The following is a 14,912-nucleotide window of genomic DNA, read 5'->3' as shown; positions in this document are numbered from 1 at the left end:
AATGGAACAACATAGAAAAACAGAGGGGAAAAAAGCAAATTTGACATTCAAGTTCATTTTATTTCTAGAGCACATTTAAACCTGGCCGCAGGCCAACCAAAGTGCTGTACAAGTAAAAAAAAACAAAAACAAATAAATACACAATAAGCACTAAAATAAGAAAAAGGAACCTTTTTCTATTTATGTATTTGTTACATATTTTCACACAAAACTCCAAAAATGTATAATGGAAAAATGGTCTGGAACAAAGAGATTTAATGCTTTAAATGATAAAAGATTACAGAGCAGAGAAGAGCCATTAATCTTTTTTTATCTAAACTGTGGAGTGCATTAGTCCATGACCCTCTTGTGTGCAATATATCTACATTCAGTCTGAGACCTTTAATCAAGGCTAAACTGATAAAGCTTGACTGTTGAAACCTTCTCAAACGACCACCAATAAAGTGCAGCTGCCTGTAGCACAAAACACCGCATCAAAAGCTGCACATTGCACGAGAGGAGGAACCTTTAATCGGCGATACATTTCATCACACGGAGCGCTTTAAGTGACGCGCACTTAGTAAGTAAGCAAAGTTCATTCAAAGCTTTAAGCTAAATCGATATCTTAGTTTTTGTGTCTTAACATTTGCAGCAAACGGATGATTTATGATATGCAACGTGTTTAAAATACTCGAGTTAAACTCTGCATTTATATTGTATGTAGATCGGGTCTCATGATAATAATCGTCTAACCTACTTCCAAATCTTTATATCTTTGTTTTTCCACACATCGCTGGAAAACAATATATTAAACTTCTCCTCATTCCTAACATGGACTAGATGGAACGGAACTGGAGCAAGAAACTTTATCTGGGTAGACGAAATGCATCTTGAAACCCTTGAATTCAGGTCAATGCTACATAAACACGACCGCACGCGCTGACAGATCAGAGCTCAGCTGCTTTAATCTTCACAACAGTGTTATTGTTCAGCTGTAACAGACTCGAATCGTGCATTTCATCTGATGAAGATGATGATAAACTGCATCCAAAAATCTGTGATCAGGATCCAGACACTTTCACGCGCATCCGGTGAGTTGCATCATTTGATATGCTTTGATGCGTCATCATGACGCAATCCTATTTTACATTCAGTTTTGGTTAAACTGCAGTCCTGAAATTCAACATAGAAATCTTTATCTGGTAATCCTCTGTACTCGTGTTATGTGTTAATGGCTCAGGTGATAGAGACTTTGAATTTGTAAAACAAAGCCCCGCCCACCCAATCAATATTATTATTTTCTAAGAGAAAAGATTAAAAGAGAGATGTTTAGTAAATATGGTTGTTTATTTAAAAAATCTATAAAGTGAACATTTGACAGAGATCCAAAAGTAGCCATGTGACTTATCATCAGCTTGTTCAACTTCATGCCGTGCTGCACGAATCGACAGCCGGATGACGTCAAAGTACCGCGAGAGCGATTCGCGAAATCATAGAGACAGAGCGCAGCGCGTCACAACCTGAAAACCACGCCCACCGGGGGGGAAATCAATCCAACAGTCTCCATTGACTTTGTATTGCAAAAGGCCGCCTCCTTGTCATTTCTGGCTTATAACAAAAAACTGAATAATGCCTAGGAGCTGCTGTGGGACAATATGTACAGCTAACAAGCCAAAGAACACAGAAATAAGTTTTTATAAGCTGTCGAGCCGTAAAACCCAGTCTTTAAGGAGAATAAAGTGGATCGCCGATTGCGTTTCCCCCTGTTGGACGCAGTTTTACTAGTGGGAGTGCTGTGAGGGGTTGCCTGTTTCCATTTCTGTGTCTGAACGCTCGTTTCTTGAAGTCGACAGCTTATAAAAAATTTTTTTTTTTTTTTTTTTTGGTGTGTTAGATGTACACCTTGTCACGCAGCAGCTTTTAGGTATTATTCTGTTTTTAAGTTTAATCTGTAAATAAGTTTTTATAAGCTGTCGACCCCAAAAAACGAGCGTTTAAAGACACAAAAATGGATACAGGCAACTTTTCATAGTACTTCTATTAGTAGAACTGCGTCCACTAGGGGGAAACGTAGTCGGCGATCCACTTTATTCTCCTTAAAGACTTGGTTTTACGGCTCGACAGCTTATAAAAACTTATTTCTGGGTTCTTTGGCTTGTTAGCTGTACATATTGTCACACAGCAGCTTTTAGGCATTATTCAGTTTTTTGTTATAAGCCAGAAATGACAAGGAGGCGGCTTCTCGCAATACAAACTCAATGGAGACGGTTGGATTGATTTCCCCCCCGGTGGGCGTGGTTTTCAAATTTGCATAACGGCGCTCTGTCTCTATACGGAGGAGTTTGCTTTTTTTTTTTTTTTTTTTTTTTTTTTTGAGTAAAAGAATACAAAACAGAGCATAACATTATACAGTTTATACAAAACAAAATATAATATTAATTGGACATCGGGCATTTGAAAATAATGTCATAGTGCTTTAAACATGTTAATGACTTTTTGTTTTTTAACAATTTTAAAGAAGAAATAAAACATTCAAATTCTGCTAAAAACACCTTGAAAATTGGTGATGCATTTAAATACTTTTGTTTATGTATATAGAATTTAGCCTGTAATATGAATAAATTAACAATGTACTCAAGATCTTTGTTTGCATTGTTTTCATAGTGTACAATGATATCCTTTAAAGAAAAAAAATATTTATCCTTTACTTTACTAAAAATATAGGTTGCCAATTCTTTCCAAAAAACTTGGGTTATGTTACAATAAAAAAATAAATGTGTTAACACTTCTTTCTCAATTTTACAAAAGGAACATAAATCATCAATATCAGAATATTTTGAAATTATTGACTTAACAGGGTAAATGGTATGCAAAATCTTAAAATGTATTTCTTTAGTTTTGTTATTTATACAATATTTAAAGGGAATTAACCAAGCTGTTTTCCAATTAATATTCTCGATAATAGAGTTCCAAAAGAATTTTCCTCTGGGTTTTAATTTATTTTGATTTTGTAATATAGTGCAGATATGTTTGTTATTGCATTTTTTATCAGTCAGTTCAAGACCATTTAACATTAATTTGGGTTTTATCATTATTTTAGAGTTATAAAGAACATGACCTTTAACAAGATGAATAAGAGTAAGAGGAATAGCTTTACAGACTGAATTAAATTCCTTGAAATGCACAGGGAAATTGTGGATTTGCATAAATTGTTCATAGGGTAAAATATTTCCATAATTATCAAACTCATTCATAAGATGATTAATATCCCTTTTAAACCAATTTCTTAAAAATAAAGATTTATTACCAGTTGTTATGTTGGCATTATTCCAAATGAAGGAAGTATGAGGAGAGAAATTATGTGAATAGCATATCTTCCAGGCTAACAGCACTTGCTGGTGGAATTTGGATAACTTAAGAGGAATTTTGGAAATATTGAAGTCACAGGTTAATAGAAAATCTAACCCACCTATTTTGTTAAAGAGACTGTGTGGGATGTGGTTCCAAAAGGAGTTACGATTACTCAAACATTTTTTAATCCAACTGATTTTAAAAGTTCTATTAACATCTTCAAAATAAAGTACTTCCAAGCCTCCTTCAGCTTTCTTATTAGTTAGCACCCTTTTCTTTAGTTTTTGAGATTTGTTTTTCCAAATAAAAGAATAAAACAAATTATTTATATCTTTACAATAAGAGTCTTTAACATACAAAGATAGGGAGGGATAAACAAACCGAGATAATCCTTCTGCTTTAGATAAAAGAACACGACCATAAACAGAAAGATCACGTTGTAACCAACAGTTTAATACCGTTTTTGCTTTTTTTAATCTAAATGAGAAGTTTAAGTTTTGTCTTTCATTAACATCTTTTGTTACATGAATTCCTAGGTATTTGACAGACGATTTCACAGGAATATTATTAAAATATTTATCATTTAAATTGTGTAAAGGGAGAATTTCACATTTGGATAAGTTTAGTGCTAAACCAGAAGCCTTAGAGAAAATATTGATGAAGGAGACAGCATTGGGGACAGATGATAAGTTTTTTAAGAATAGGGTTGTGTCATCTGCCAATTGCGATATTTTAATTTCTTTTCCAAAAATTTGGAGACCTTGAATTTGTTCATTATTTACAATACCAATGGATAATAATTCAACTACCAACAAAAATAAAAAGGGGGAAATTGGACAACCTTGACGTACACCACGTTTAATGTTAAATCTTTGAGTGGTAGAAGTGTTAATTATTACGGAGCTATTTATATCATTGTAAAACATTTTAACTACATTCAAAAAATTATTTCCAAATCCAAAAAGTGTCATAGTTTTAAAAAGGAATTCATGTTCAATTGTGTCGAATGCTTTATAAAAGTCAAGAAAAAAAATAATAGCTCCTTCATCAATATTCTCAGCATAATCCAAGAGATCAAGCACAAGTCTAATATTATTAGTTATGTGCCGACCTTTTAAAAAGCCTGATTGGTATTCACTAATAATTTTATGTAAACCTTCTCGTAATCTATTAGCAAATACTAAAGAAATTAATTTATAATCAATTGTTAGAAGAGAGATTGGTCTCCTATTTTCTATAAAGTGTGGATCTTTATCTGGTTTAGCAATTAACGAAATTATACCTTGTTTCATCGTAGTAGTCATTTCACCACTATTAATGCATTCATTAAACAAATTATGTAGAGGAGTTTCTATAAGTTCCCAAAAATGTAAGTAAAATTCTACTGTCAATCCATCTATACCTGGTGCTTTCCCTTTTTTCATTCTCATAAGGGCATCTTTGATCTCAGAGGACGTTATATTGGATTCACAGAGATCATGAAATTCTTTTTCAATAATAGGGATGTGTTGATGGACTATTTGAATGAACTCTTCACAATTAGATAAATCAAATCGAGAAGTATATAGTTCTTTATAAAATGAGTAAACAAAATGAGAAATAATTTTTGGATCCATACAACAATTCCCATTAATATTTAAAGCGGATAAAGCATTTCTTTTAAAGTTTCTTTTCTCAAGAGCAAAAAAATAACTTGTATTTTTTTCACCCTCTTCAATCCATTTCGCCCTAGAACGAATAAAAGCACCCTTAGCCAGGTCTAAATAGATCAGATCTAGATTGGATTGAATTGTGACCAACTCAGCTTCTTCCTCCTCAGTAAGATTTTGCTTCTGTTCCAAGTTCCCCAATTTATCAATTAATTCTAACTCATTTTGTCTATTAATTTTTTTTAGTTCTTTACAACGTTTAATTGCAATTTTTCTAACATTATATTTGAAAAATTCCCATTTACATTTAAAGGATAATTCCGGTATTTAACACTTTGAGTCTCATTTCTGGTTTGTTTTGGATGAACTACAGTGATGGACACAGAAATGTTGACAATGGTTCGTGTCTTGACTTTTCGACTGATTTAGAAGCGTCTCTTGACTGCTTCAGAATGGAAGTCAATGGCCATGCACAAACATGTCATTAAAACAACACTTAACGTTCTTTTTCAAAACTGTACCACTCACCGAGTGGCCCGCGGCGCTCGCCGATGACCAAAAACAAATATATTGGCGCAATGTATGATTTCAATCCGTGTTATTTGCTATAGTGGAACTATTTTTTCAGATACCTCACAACCGCTTATATACTTCCGCTCTATATTTGAGTCTGAAGCATGAATGAACGTAGTCCAACAAACTGTAATAAAACGGTAGCATACTTTCAAAATCAAGTTTATTTATAACACTTACACCATCCAATATGTTTTTTCATCAGCATAACAATAAAGAAGATATTTTGCAGAAACCCCAGTGCTCCGTCATGCAAGTCAACAGATCCGCACACTTTAAGAGCTAAAGCATATATATCCAATACAACAGCAATCCCCCATAACTCCGTGTGACATATTGACGTCTTGTGAAGCAAATCAATCAGTTTTTGCAAGAAACTGAACGTTATTTACAACATTATTAGCGTGAATGCCAAAGCAGGAAGCGCGCTTTCCGTTTGAGGCGATCTCTTGCACTGGTGAAGTTTGGTGGCTGTTGGCTATGGATGTTGGTCTCTCTGCGCCACCTATAGAGCGGGAGCGTGAAGCGCACTTCCTGCTTGGCAAAAGCTCTGCATTAACGCTGAAAAATATTTATATATATATTCGAATCTCAAAACTGAAAATCGAATGTCAACCCACGGAACGAATATTCAAATATTCTGGTTCAGCCCTACAAATATGGGAAAAATTTATTCTGAGAGAAACCAAGCGAAAAAACTACAACCACATGTAAACCGACCCTTTTCTGTTTCCCGGCGGCGGAGTGATATATCAGCGAGCAATGAGTCTTCCAATTGAAGTCAATGTAATTTTACAAAATGCCAAATAAAACACGACAGAAACTGTATTTCGATACACAACTTGTTTTTAATCATCAACGAACACCACGAACCACTCGGTGAGTAGTACAGTTTTGAAAATGAACGTTAAGTGTTGTTTTAATGACATGTTTGTGCATGGCCATTGACTTCCATTCTGAAGCAGTCAAGAGACGCCTCCAAACGAGTCAAAAACTCAAGACACGACCCATTGTCAACATTTCTGTGTCCATCACTGTAGTTCATCCAAAACAAACCAGAAATGAGACTCAAAGTGTTGAATACCGGAATTATCCTTTAAATCCTTCCTTTGATCCTCCCAAAATCTCATTGGCGATTTTTTCCACCTCATTGTTAAAGTACTCATCCTTAAGAAGATTATTATTAAATTTCCAGTACCCTCTAAGATTAGAGTTCTCTTTCGTGCCTGTAAGAGTTAAAGAAATAAGCTTATGATCAGTTAAAGGGGCATAATTATGAGTAATTTCCTTGACATATTGCAGAGCAGAAGTAGAAATAAGGAACATGTCAATTCTAGATTGTAAAGATTTGTTTTTGTTAGACCATGTATATTCAGATAGCCCGGGATTGTAAAACCGCCAAGTATCAGTAAGTGATAAACGGGTACATAAAGAAGCTAAGTTTGATTGTACGTCACGCTGTGAAGAACGAGGAGGATGTCTATCACTCAAATTGTCCAAGCATTCATTAAAATCTCCTGAACATATAACATATGAAGCTTGGAATGTATCAAATTTGCTTTGAATAATATCTGAAACCTTTGCAAATAAGGACTTGTTCAACGGATTAGAATTATGACCGTAAATATTACAAAGTATAAATGTAGTATTGTCCAGTTTCACAGTCAGAATAATCCATCTTCCGTTTTCACACGTTACAGAGTTCAAGACGTCTCCTTTAAATTTGTTCAACAAAACCATAACTCCCGCAGAATGGGAAGTGCCGTGACTGAAAAAAAGTGATTTTCCCCACTGAGATTTCCAAAATTTTTCATCCACGTCCATAGAATGTGTCTCTTGACAAAAAATAATATCAGCATCAGTCCGTTTTAAAAAAAGAAATAAAGCCTTTCGCTTTGCAATTTCTCGGATGCCCCTTACATTCAAAGATGCTATGCTCAAAGAATTAAACTTAAAGTCCATTTCGAACTAAGTAGAACCTTAACAATAACGAAAAAAGAAACAACACAAAACAAACAAACAAAAATTACAAATTACAATTTACCAAGCTCCAAGACCTACTGTCTTGAAGCTGAAATGTATTGGGTTAAATCTGAAAACCCGGAGATGTAGCAGCAGTAGAAAAACAAATAAATAAATGACACGCCCGGCATGTGAGAATGGTTGAAAATGCCTTATGGCTATTAGTTATAATTTAATCAGTCATTAACGTCAATCTTTTTCCCCTCGATGTATGCATATGGGCCACGAAATACAGCCCTTTTACCTTCCTCTCTAGCCTTCTTCACCCTCGGCCACAGTTTCTCTCTAGTCGCTTTGTCTTCAGGTGATAGCAACTCAGAGATGCGAAGCTTGTTGTCCAGTAAAAATCTGGAGTTTTTGGCTGCCCTCCAAATCTCGTCACGGTAACGGCGCATCGAAAAGAGAACGACAATGGGTCGTGTACGAGTATCATTTGGTGATGTTGATTTGCGACCAAGACGATGAACAACGTCCACCGCCAGATCAAGCTGGTACGGAGGAGTTTGCTTTTAAATCGCCCTCGCGGGACTTTGACGTCATTCGGCTGTTTGTTCTTGCGGAGCCGAATGAAGTCGAACAAGCTTAATCAGTTTACAATAATGAACTTGAAATAGTTTTTTGTAGAGCCAACTTGTTATATTTTGTTTGTGTGTGAAGCATTTTGTTGATTTCATAAAGAAAACTACATAAAAAGTAGCCCCCAAATTGTTTAATCCATTGTGTTAGCCCTAGCTCACAAAAAGGTTGTAGACCCCTGGTGGTCTATGCCAAATGTAGCACATTTCTTTGGCACTTATAAACTCTTGGAAATATGCAGGTAACCATGGTAACAGAGACTTTGATCCCAGTAAATGACATGCATTACTGAATGTATCTAGTTTGTTTAAACTTTAATTTGTATAGTGCAGTCGAGTAATATGTCCACACTTTTTAATTATTTTTCTTAAATACTTCATTGTAATGTAATCTTTCAATCACCAAAAATTGGCTGATTATATTGCCCTCAATGGACCAATTTATAATCCTATAGGAAACCAAATATCTCTAAGAAAACCATAAATGTGCTTTTATTATCATCGCATCTGTTCTGTTATTAGTGTGCCGTGGCCTATCATCTGTGTCTGGTCCAAAAGTTTGTGTGGTGGGTGGAGGACCAGCAGGTTTTTACACCGCACAGCAGCTTCTAAAGGTCTGTAGTTTTTCGGTTTTCGACACTCTTACGTCAAAGCTTCAACAGCTGCTTTAATTTTAATAGCTTTACCGTTCAATCGTACTTTTATGGTCCCCAGGATATTACAGCTTTCCAAACTATGCAGTTGTGTGTTTGCCACAGAGCAATCTGGCACAATGTCAAGTATGAAGAAAAACTCACTCACATAATTTTTAACCACATCACTTTCACATTTAATTTGAGATCGCCACAGTCTTTTCAAACTTCTGGACATTACAGCTTTCCAAACCATGCGATTGTGTGTTCGCCACAGAGCAATCTGGCACAATGTCAAGTATGAAATAAATCTCACATGATTTTCAACCACATGACTTTCACATTTAGTTTGAGATCGCCACAGTCTTTTCAAATTCCTTACTTTCAATTTTTCAATATTTGCTTTGTATTATTATAAAGCAGCCTTTGTATATCTGACATATTTGTTAAAGTAGCTGCTTTCATTTTAGGCACGACAAGATGCAGTTGTTGACATTTATGAACGGCTTCCTGTGCCATTTGGACTGGTGCGGTTTGGGGTCGCCCCTGATCATCCTGAGGTCAAGGTAAAAACCTTTACTGACCATGATGATGTCCATTTCAAGTAAAAAAAATCACAATTGGCCCACCCTTTCCCTTAAAGGGATAGTTCGGCCAAAACGATATTAAACCCATGATTTACTCACCCCCAAGCTGTCTGAGTTGCATATGTCCGTCGTTTTTCAGACAGGCACATTTTCGGATGTTTTGGAGAATGTTTTGGATCTTTCAGTTGAATGGATGTAGTGTTACGGGGTCCAGCCATAGTCCACGACCTTCAAGTCCAAAAAAGTGTGTCCATCCTTCACAAATTAAATCCAAACGGCTCCAGGATGATAAACAAGTCTTCTGAGGGTAATCCGTGCGGTGTTGTTGTAGAAATATCCATATTTAAAATTTTATTAACGTAATTAACTACCTTCCGGTAGCGCCGCCATCTATTAGCGTAGTGTACGCACTTTTCTTAGTGACGTATGACAAATTCGGAGGGCGGGGGGACAGAGCAGCAGCAGAGAAACCGCTGTATGCTGCGTAAGCGCTCATCCTGAATGCGTATGAGACTAAGATGGCGGCGCTACCGGAAGGTAGTTAATCTAGGTAGAACTATCCCTTTAATATACATTGATGTTATATGTAACATACGTTTTTGCTAGTCACCAAACCATCATAATTTTTAAAGGAATAGTCTACTCATTTTCAATATTAAAATATGTTATTACCTTAACTAAGAATTGTTGATACATCCCTCTATCATCTGTGTGCGTGCACGTAAGCGCTGGAGTGCGCTGCGACGCTTCGATAGCATTTAGCTTAGCCCCATTCATTCAATTGTACCATTTAAAGATAAAGTTAGAAGTGACCAATCACATCAACGTTTTTCCTATTTAAGACGAGTAGTTATACGAGCAAGTTTGGTGGTACAAAATAAAACGTAGCGCTTTTCTAAGCGGATTTAAAAGAGGAACTATATTTTATGGCGTAATAGCACTTTTGGGAGTACTTCGACTCGCCTGAAAAGTCCGCTCCCCTTCTCACTCTCATAATGGGAGAGGGAGGGTGTTACTGTGTTAATCTAGGGTGTTATCTCTAAATGGTACCATTGAATGAATGGGGCTAAGCTAAATGCTATCGAAGCGTCGCAGCGCGCTCCAGCGCTTATGTGAACGCACACACATGATAGAGGGATGTATCAACAGTTCTTAGTTAAGGTAATAACATATTTTAATATTGAAAATGAGTAGACTATTCCTTTAACTGCTCTCATATATAGGGGGTCCCACGGGCCCTTGAAATCCTTGAAAGTTTGTGAATCTGGGGGAAATAATTCAAGGTCCTGGGAAGTTTTTGAAAATGTACATACATAGATGCAGGTCATTAAAAGTGGTTGAATCTATTTTATGCAAGAAGTTTTCTGGAAAAAAATCCATATTATTCCCTGTGTAGTGTAGGATAATATCATAAATTTCTAGCCTTTTAAGCATACGCACTAAACAGTACACTTTGAATGTTTATATCTTCTGTATGCGAATGTTGATTCATACCAAAATGTTTTTTTGCATAGTTGTGTTGAAACATGAAAACGTCTCGGGTTACGTATGTAACTGTTGTTCCCTGAGAAGGGAACGAGACGCTGCGTCTCCCTTGCCATACTTCCTGCATCCCTGTAACGCCGTCTTTGGCAATATTTCAAATAGCAATATACTTCCTGGCTCCCGCGTCACCCTGTCTTTGTCGTTAAGGCTCACCATTGGTTGAATTTGATATACACATTCAGACGCACTTACCCCTGGAGGCGTCCCCAAATTGTTACCGCAGTGACGCAGCGCGAGTTCCCTCGAAAGGGAACTGTTAACTTACAATCTATCTTAAAAGGTAACACAATGTAACCTTGCTCTCACTTGAAATGTGTCTCCACATTTAGTCCTTGAATTTGAGGGTATTGGACCTGGAAAGTCCTTGAATTTGAAGTTAACTAAGGTGTGTGAACCCTGCATATAACCACATGTCACATAGAGACCACTTCTCAATCTTTCGTGGATACATTATGTTACTTGGGATTATGTCACATGTACAGAAAACAATGCCCGGTTCAGATTACAGCATCTTTTTGTCTGTATCAAATTATGCAGTTTTGACTGTCATGCTCAAGAAACATGTCATTAAAGAAGTTGAGTCCTTCAGGTGCAGACGCATGAGTGCTGCCCAACATTGCTTTACAGGTTGCAGAAGTGAAAGGTCAGATTGTCAGTGCTCCGACCACATGCAGCACACTGCAACAATTTGGTTTGCATGGGCGTCACCACACATGCTGGACACCATCTGACCCAAACAAGTTTATGTTTAAGTTTGGTCGTATCAGGACATCATTACAGTACTTCACAAGGACTCAACTTCTTTGATCGACCCTTGTTTGTCTTGGAAAACCTCTGTATGACTCTGGCCACTGTACTGTAAATTAGTTTCAGGTTGTTACTGATCTTCTTGTAGCCTAGGCCATCTTTGTGAAAAGCAACAATTGTAATTCTCAAATCTTCAGAGATTCTTTGCCATAAGGTGCCATGTTCAATTGTACTGAACGCATCAAATTTGAACCGTTATAATACAAGATACACACATTACATTGGTATGGTCCTGTCAACCAGATAAAAACATGAAGATGATGAATAGGACATGTGGCTTTGCATGGTTTAACAATATACATCTGATATCACTTACGGCGCTTTTCCGTTGCATGGTTTTCCACGGGTTGGGTCAGGGCAGCATACTTTTGGGGGCTTTCTACTGTGAAGTACCCAATACTTTTTTTTAGTACCACCTCGGTTGGGCTTCCAAGCGAGCTGAGCTGATAGTAAAATATGACTTGAAAACACTGATTGCGCGCACGTCCGCATGTATGCACGGCATTGTTTCAAGTTGGCAGAGCGCACAGACTGTCATCACCACGGGTGTTTGTACAAAAAACTGTCATGTGAGACAGAGGTGTAGTGACAAACATGATGTGCAAACATCTATTTGTGGTGGTAAACTTTGATTTTGTTGCAGACTTGCAAATTAATGAATGTATAGGAAACACTGCATTCCAAGGATGGTCGCTCCCAATTTTTGTATGATGTCACAGTAGTAGGTAGCACAAATATAACTACACACCTATAATCCCTTCTACTCTGAAGTGATACTTAACTCAATGGAAAGCTAACTGAGCCAAAGCGAGGTGAGCTGACACAACCTGACCCGTGGGGTACTATGCAATGAAAAGCACCATTAGGGTGTACTCACTTTTGTTGCCAGCTATTTTGACATTAACTCTTTCCCCGCCATTGACGAGTTATCTCGTCAATCTGCAATACCGCTATTATTCACCAGGTGGCGCTCTTCCACAACTTATAAAAACCGGAAGTATTGCCTTAGGGCAAACAGCTGTATGTCTGTGTATGTTTTAAAGATCGCTCTGCATCTGATCTCTATCAAAAGTCCTTCACAAAAATGGAATTATCTCAGCTTTTTGCTCAAAATTTGGTGTTTTTGATGAAACCTACACATATTCTAGAGGTGATAAAAACAGAACACATGAAGGTAGGATGAAAGATTTTTTTGTTTGAAAGCAGAGGGTCTGTTCTTTTATTTCATATATTGTATGTTTATATATTTAAAAAGGAGCATTTTCTGGAAGGCATTCAACTTTTGTGAAAATCATGAAAAATGCTGGCGGTGAAAGAGTTAATGGCTGTATGTTTAGTTATTTTCAGAGGACAGTAAATCTATACTGCTATACAAGGAGCATGTTATTTGCTGAAAATATTTGCTGTAGGGGTGTACTCACTTTTGGTAATGTTGGTAATGATGTGGCTCCTCAAGTATCAAACATTAAAAACTCAGGAATTTATGTTAGTTTATGAGTAGTTAATGATGAGTTAGGAATGATGTTGATCCTCAAGTAAAGTAATTGCGTAATCATACAGTGGTAAACACCCAATGCTATGATTGGATACGTTTTTCATAGTAAACTAGCTTTTAATCCTGCGTCATTACATGTGGGGAATTTTTTTGAAAACTTCTGATGTGGAAAAATCCCAACCGGAGGGTTTTACCTATTTATGTTCGAGCCACAAGATCTTCTATGCACACATGAAACACATAAACGACAATGCGTATGGGTAAAGTAGCAAACAACAAATCTTCAAATGCGATGGGCCTAGAAATTACCATAAACAACACGGTAAACGTGCATCAAAATCTAAATTCACTGTATTTTTAAACCACCCCTGACCACAGACACAGGGAAGCTTCTGCATATAACAGCATGCTAATCCTGGTTTATAGTCGTGCGTAAATTCTACGCCGTAGCTACGGGGTAGGCTATTCATAGCCTGTGTTTAGCTCTGTGTAGCCTGACGTGCACCTCGCAAAATTTTTAACAGCGCATCAGATCTATGCGGACTGCAAGCGCTGTGATTGGTCCACCAGAATCTCTCCCGTCAGGTAAAAAAAGGTATTTCCGTTTGCGACGGTGAAAACAAAGATGAGCCAAGTTGAGGAGTGATTTAACTCAAACTGCAACAAAAGTCGCTGTTTATTTACTTCCACCACTGCTGGTCTTCTCAAAACATACACAACAAGTTGCTGTTTCTTCTTCGTTTGTGGGGTTAACTTGCCAAGCTTCTTCTTCTTTGACGGTCGCGCTGCTACTGTGGTTACACGCGTGGATACTGCCTACCAGCGGTCTTTAAAGACATGTTTGTTGTATGGACTATTGCACGAACCAGTGGGCGGGGCTTCCGAAGTAGACATTAAGTGCATGCGGGGTTTAAAAATCGACTACTACGTCATAACTTGGCACATTTCAGAACCTGGCGTTTCTCTTGGCTTGGTGTCAATAGCAGTAGATATTATAGTAACAGTGACATTTTCAGTTCAAGTATGATGACCTCATAGATAATTCATTTTAACTTGATCTTTTATTTCTTTATTCCTTGCTTCTTTTAAACAACTGCCTTTAAAGTCAAGGCTGTAGCTAATAACGCAAAACAGAGTTTGATTTATTAGGGCGTTTGATTTGACTGATGGCGCTCTGACAAATGAACAGACATATGCACTAAATTAGAGAAAAGTGAGTGGGTTTATTTACATTTAGGCTTTTAGCAGATGCTTTTATTCAAAGCGACTTACAAACATAAGGAAACAATCAAACGATCTCTCACAGGGAGTCAATAAAACAAGATGTGTTTATAGAGAGTTAAAAGTTTTCACAAATCCGAGACTATGCCAGTATCAACATCATTGGTCTTATAAAGTGGATGGGTCTTGTCTAGTGTTGCCAAGCTATGGAATTTTGGAAAATTCCAAAAAATGTGGAAAATTTAAGGAAGTAAATTTATTGGGAATTTGGGCTGTATCACATTCAAACATTAGCTTCCATGACATCTGACTCATCTTCATCATCCGTGTGCCATAATTTCCATAAATTCTTGTGTATTTCCATGTAAAGTCTTGTCCCACCCGCAGGTTTCTGACGCCCATGCACACTTTTCATCTGTTGGGTAATTTCACCTAGCAGCACCGCTAACATAACTTCTCTTTTGTTTGACAAGATG

General features: G+C 37.0%; 1 protein-coding gene across 3 annotated transcripts in view; it reads left to right on the top strand.

Annotated features, from left to right (window-relative positions):
* Window positions 1–406: 406 nt before the first annotated feature.
* Window positions 407–14,912, top strand: part of fdxr (ferredoxin reductase) — a 56,680-nt gene continuing 42,174 nt past the window's right edge. The window contains exons 1-4 of one of the 3 annotated variants that reach the window (XM_073867192.1): window positions 407–559; window positions 820–1,070; window positions 8,672–8,763; window positions 9,252–9,347. In XM_073867192.1, coding sequence (XP_073723293.1) covers window positions 1,004–1,070; window positions 8,672–8,763; window positions 9,252–9,347 — 255 coding nt within the window. In that variant the 5' untranslated portion in view covers window positions 407–559; window positions 820–1,003. The other 2 variants (XM_073867193.1, XM_073867194.1) reach the window with 2 other exon arrangements.

This window comes from Misgurnus anguillicaudatus, chromosome 4 (assembly GCF_027580225.2).
Source record: "Misgurnus anguillicaudatus chromosome 4, ASM2758022v2, whole genome shotgun sequence".
NCBI lineage: Eukaryota > Metazoa > Chordata > Actinopteri > Cypriniformes > Cobitidae > Misgurnus > Misgurnus anguillicaudatus.
Note: the sequence above shows the minus strand (reverse complement) of the source record. Positions and strands in the feature narration are given on the sequence as shown.